Here is a 6,000-nt window from a genome sequence, read left to right on the forward strand (position 1 = left end):
ATTGTTTAATTAAAAAAGGGGGGAAAAAAAGAAAATGAGTTGTCTTGCAGGTAAAAAGAGATTAACATGATGATGTCCACTGGGAGCCCGTCTAAGCATCACTAACCCTTTATCTGCAAATCTCATCAGGGAGATATTACCTAATATTTTCACAAGGAAAGAAGATGGGAGGAATTATGGGTAGCTGGAATGACTAAATATCACCTGAAGCTTAGCGTCTCTCTTTTTTTCCCCCTGCAAAGCTTTTGTTTCTAATGAAATAACACTAAAAGGCACGTGCTGTATATCACAATCGCAGAACTAGTAACACATTCCCACACAACACACTCATCTGATGCTCAGGAAGCGGAGCGTTTCCATGCTTGGAGCCGGTCAGAACTCAGCCAGCTGTGGGACGTCAAACACTCAAGCCACTATTACGAGTGTCTATCTCTCATAAATCAAGCCATGGAAAACTATGCCCACTTTTGATGCCGTCCAAAGGATTCAGTCGCCTTGATGCATTTATATTGACAGACAGCCATAGACTTCTGTACATTTCATCAGAGAGGGCTTTCTGTTGCTCTCTCCCTCTCCCGCTCGTGGCGCAAACAAAAGGCACCTGAAACTGAAAGGAAGAGAGAATATGCAAGCATATTAATCAAATGTGCCAGGCAGACATTTTGCCCATTGTTATGTGGAGAGTGTAAGCTCTGTAGAGGCTACCATTTTTTATATCACAGACTCAAATTTATTTATTTAGATGGCAAGAACAATAGGTCCTCAGTCAGAGGGGCCCACAAGTTCCAGAGACACTTCATCATTCACTTTTAAGCATGCTTGGAAAAACGAACGAGGTGACGTTCAACCTAAATTTGTTTGTTTTGGTGTCACGCTTGATGTCCTTTCTATATTTAAAGCTACACCTATCAAATACTTATTACACATCTAAATGAGCACTGAGAAGCGATCCAACTCTCACTGTAAATTATTAAATAAGTGTTTGAGCGCTAAAGACAAAGTAAAAAAAAAAAAAATGGAGAGAGAATGACAGAGCCATCATGTTTTAAGAGCAGCTGCTGCTGTGAGGCGTTGACAGTTTGCATCTGAGCATGTGTTAATGGCAGTATCGTTTGAAACATCTATGCAGAGTCGTCGGAAGCCGCAGCCCCCTATTTCACTCGACTTAACCATTTAAGTACATTTAGGAAATATGTTTTTAGACTTTTTCAGAACTGTCTTCCACCCCCACTGGCAGACTTAGAGCTCCCCCTAGCAGGTCATGGCCAGCAAACTCTGCACTGCAAATGCAAGGTGGCCCAATTCAGCACCCAGACAAAACGAAATAAAAACAAGGACATTTGATTCCCTGAACTATAAAATAAATTAATCAAATGAGCATTTAAAAAAGAAACTTGAATATATTTTCAGACCTGTTTAGTTTAACTTAAAATATGCTATTTTTTTTAATAAAAAAATAAAACCCTGCCTATGCCATACATACGTTTGCAAATTACAAATAAATAAGCAAACATTTTAGAAATAAATAAACAAATAAAAAGGAAAAGACGATTTATTATGGATTTCTGAAGCTGCACACCTGCATCCAAATGCACGTTTTTTAGCTACTATAATCAAATATGTTAATGTCTTAAACAGGCAAGAATGTGTTTTGATTCGAGCTATTATCATAAATTAAATTCTCTCAGATGTGATGACATGAAGTCATGGCTAAAATTTATGTCCTAAACACATTCAAAAGCAAAGTTCCGAAAGACAGTTTCCTGTGCTGGCAGGTGTAATGTGAAACATGCATCTCAAGCAAGAGCTGAAATTTATGTTACAACTTCATAATTCCGCAGTTCACCGGAGGAAAATTACCTTCTCGCTGTCATCTGATTTCCTTCATTTGAAGAGGACATCTGTTAACTCGCTTTTAGATTTATTTTTAAAGCACTACTGTATATAAGGCACTACACTGACATGACAAATTGAACAGGTGTAAAAATCTAATTTAAAATCAGCTACATTTTTACTATTTTTTTTTTACTAATTTTAACTCAGTGAACGTAAACATTAAGAAAATGTATTAAAAAAAATGACAGTAATTTAGAGAACATTAAGGGCTTGTACGACACGTGATTTTCATAATTCTTATTAGAAAACGAAAAAACTGTAAAATACTCTGGATTTTTAGTTCAGTCAATAAAATAGAATGAAAATTCCAACATGTATAAAGAAAATACGCTAAACACTGCAACCGTTCGCATTTCACGCAGAACTAATAAACCACTGGGTTTATAGAATATGTTTGAGTGGCGCGATGTAGCACACAAACCACAGGCTGATAAACCATTAAAACTACTGATGTACAGCACTGCAAAGTTTGCAGATCGCTCACGCCGAGAACACATAAATTACCATTTGGACGTAGACGACTACACACACACACACACACACACACACACACACTGTCTCTCTCTCTCTCTCTCCTGAACACTTGAGCAGACAAAAATTGCCACTCACTAACTCGAGGCTAATCCAGCTAAGACACCGTGGTTAACAAAACTAAATACCACAGAAGACATGCTGACGAGCAGACATGCACACACACACCCTTGTTTACAGCTCCAAATATGTCCTCAAAAATGAAACTTTGAGGTTGGGACCTTTCTGTTTTTGACCTTGACATGTAAAGCAAAAAAACTGAGATATCAACTGCCGTCCACATTTTCATGGCAATTTTGCTGCTTTACAAGAAGCTTTTTCCCATAATCAGCCACATATCAAATAGAGTAAGAGTGATCAAGCTGGCACAGGGTCTTTGAGCTTGCACATTTGCACACATGCTAGCATGCACGAAAAATTCTAGTACGAACAAAAACACTCGTTACATCAAAATCATAGCCACAAACTCGTACACATCAGCATGTGATGAGAATTCCGAACTACGAGGAACGAACGTACCCCTGAGCTCAGATGACTATCTGCCAGCACCTGGCCTACATGTCCTCTGCATAAAAAAAACACTAAGGCATGATACGTTTGAGGGAGCTCTCTGAAGCTTATATATTCATTCACTGGTGAACACCTATCAATCTCTAGTTTCTAAGAAGGAGAAAGTCAACCACCTTCTTCTCTCTCTCTCTCTCTCTTTCACTGTGTGCATGTAAAAAAAAAAAAATAAATACACAAAAGCTTGATGCCTAAACTGCACGTCTGCATTTGTGTCCGTTTGTGTGTGTGAGTGTGTGTGAGGGAGAGAAAGCACTCAGGGAAAGTTCCTTGGTGTAACTGGAGCATTCTGAAATTTAAAGCCCAAATTAATAACCACAGCCATTGTACATGCAATGACTGATGGGACATGTGATAACTATAGCGACAGAAATTCAAAAAGGGTCATTTTCCACTAAACCAGAATGATTGTTTTACATGCGTATTGAACGGATGCAATTTATGCAGAAAACAAAATCGGTTTGCACATGCACATGCTGGTGCACAATTAAATATGAGAAAGAGATATAAACGACTGTCATGATCGCATATGCGGATGACACACAAAAAGGGCAGCGCATGCCCTGTGGCAAACCTAGCTACATGCAATACAAACAAGTTCATGTGCATTAAGCTTTAAATAACATCTCAATTCTCATTCGGTCATAAGTCATAGTCATAATCGTAAGACTCAGGCATATTTGTAAACTCAACAGCAAATTCAAACACACAAAGAAAAGGCATGCTAAATGTTTACAGTGCAACCGCGTACATATGTGCACAAACAGTAACAGATTAAGCCATTAACAAAAGAATGGTGTGTGTTAGGGCATATATGCACAGCATACATGGCCCTAACCCTGCAACACAAACCAGATTTGGGTGGTATTACATCACTAGGTTCTGCTATGAATTATCTATGCTCTGTAGACTACACTTAAGCATGAACATGAAACTAAATCAGGACAGATTTCATTGTCTTTTGAGTTATCTGATATGTTTTACTGCAACAGTTGCATTCTAGGAAAAATACACATTTTAAAATTAGTTGCTGGATGTGTGTATATATATATATATATATATATATATATATATATATATATTTATATTTATACATACATACACACACACACACATACACATACACTGTCTCCTAAAAATGATGCAAAAGTCTCTCAAGGAAAATCTAAAAAGGAAATTATCATCATGCAATCGAATATAACTCTTGTCTTTGTTTGGAACTTTGTCACGAAAAGTCTCTCTATGTCAGTATCTGCCTCACATTACCTACGCTGTACAGTCACAACCCTCACTCGGGGGCAAAGCTAAGTGTGAGAAACATTATTAGACCTATGCCTCCTTTGTTTCTTTGTATTGTGCAAACTTCTGTTTTCTCCATAAAAGTACAGGCATTGCATAAAAAGGCGAGTTACGTAAGAAGCCAATTCAAACATTAATTTTCTTAATTAGTATAACAGCTAAAGTAAAAGTAAACTTGACATTTGTATCGCCTACTTTGAGATCAAGTTAAATTTCATTTAAATAATTTTCCTTGCTCTGACACCTCTTTTCCTTCAAGTGCACATCTAAGATTTAAAAGCACAAATGTTGCACAATTACAGTCAATTTAACCTAGTTCTCTGCAACCGTGCAGTGTGCACTGCAAAAATAAAACCTTAAACCGTTCATGTGCTCGGTGGTTACAGGTAGCTTCTCACCTTGAGAACTACTACACATATCTTGTCAAAAAGTGCAAAGACTTTGGTTTAAAAGCGAAACGTGATACATAAAGTCACACTGCATTAGGATTTGAGAAGACAGGCCTCGAACTCGAGCAAGCAATTTTTGTAGGCTAAATAAAATGTATTTTATCTTGCAATAAATTATTTTAATGATCATATATAGCCTATTAAAATGTCCAATTCATATATAGGGATTAAACTAGAGAAAATAAAAAGAAACTATGTTCACTCTAAATTAGCATAATTTATGAAATGATGTCTAAATACTAAAATAGCATACACCTCATTCAACCTACACTTCTATTTAAACTAACAAAACTTAACTTTACATAAACTTTGCAAATACTTCAATAATCAATGCAATTTAAAGTTTTTAATCTGATCTCATGGCCTGCTAACAATTCTTACATTAATCCAAACTATCTGATAGCCTATTAAAATAAAATAAAACACAACTAATACAAAACATACTAAATGAAAGATTTGTATTTTAAGGCAGTCCAGAAAATGGTTATATTAATTCTTTAAATACAGTTTCAAGTAAATCACTTTTTAATTATTTTAAGTAGCACTAAGTCTATAAACCTGACTGTTTGCTTAAAGCTGAACTCATAAATATCTTAACAATTAATTGAATTAATTCGACTGTTCCAATTCTGTTCTTCTACTTGAGAAGATTATAATGATTTAACGCATTTTAATGTAATCAGTTCATCACTAACACCACAAATTCACACACCAATCGTTACTCTCATTACTAGACCGATTTAAAAAAAAATCGCTAAACATGGCTAAACAACCACCTAAACACAAATAATAATAAGTAAAACCAAAGATTGACTTACGTGTTATAATTTCTCTTTGCGACAAATGCTGAGGGTTTCCCTGCTTGCGACGGGACATTGCCCTGGCATTTACACTGGCATCGCCCAGAGACCCGCACAAGGAATAGTCGGCTCGCGTCTTCTGTCCTCCGTGTCCGTGGCGTGAGCTTGTTTCCTCCCTCGGTAACAAACTTGTTTCCTGGGACTTCCAAAGAACTGCCACAGCTCCGAGCCGTGGATAGAGATAAGGGGTTCCGTGAATGTGAGAGAAGCGAAAGTGTCTTTGCGCTCCGGCTCTCCAGATGACCAGAGACGCGCAGACGCTCAGTACCTCAGCGACACACACATGCACTTCAGCTGTGCCGCGCGAGATCTGTCCGAGGGCGAAAATATCCTTGACGAGTGACAGTTGTGAAGAAACCACTGGAAATGTCTCAGAATGTGATACCCGGTGCGTTTGG

General features: G+C 37.4%; 1 protein-coding gene across 2 annotated transcripts in view; it reads right to left on the reverse strand.

Annotated features, from left to right (window-relative positions):
* The window catches only part of bcl11ba (BCL11 transcription factor B a), a 48,880-nt gene extending 43,114 nt beyond the window's left edge, over positions 1-5,766 (reverse strand). For both annotated transcript variants that reach the window (XM_082142737.1, XM_082142736.1), the window contains exon 1: positions 5,561-5,766. In XM_082142737.1, the coding sequence (XP_081998863.1) occupies positions 5,561-5,618 (58 nt within the window). In that variant the 5' untranslated portion in view covers positions 5,619-5,766. The remainder of the gene's footprint in view (positions 1-5,560) is intronic.
* Between the last annotated feature and the right edge of the window lie 234 nt (positions 5,767-6,000).

This window comes from Leuciscus leuciscus, assembly GCF_965113295.1.
Source record: "Leuciscus leuciscus genome assembly, chromosome: 17".
NCBI lineage: Eukaryota > Metazoa > Chordata > Actinopteri > Cypriniformes > Leuciscidae > Leuciscus > Leuciscus leuciscus.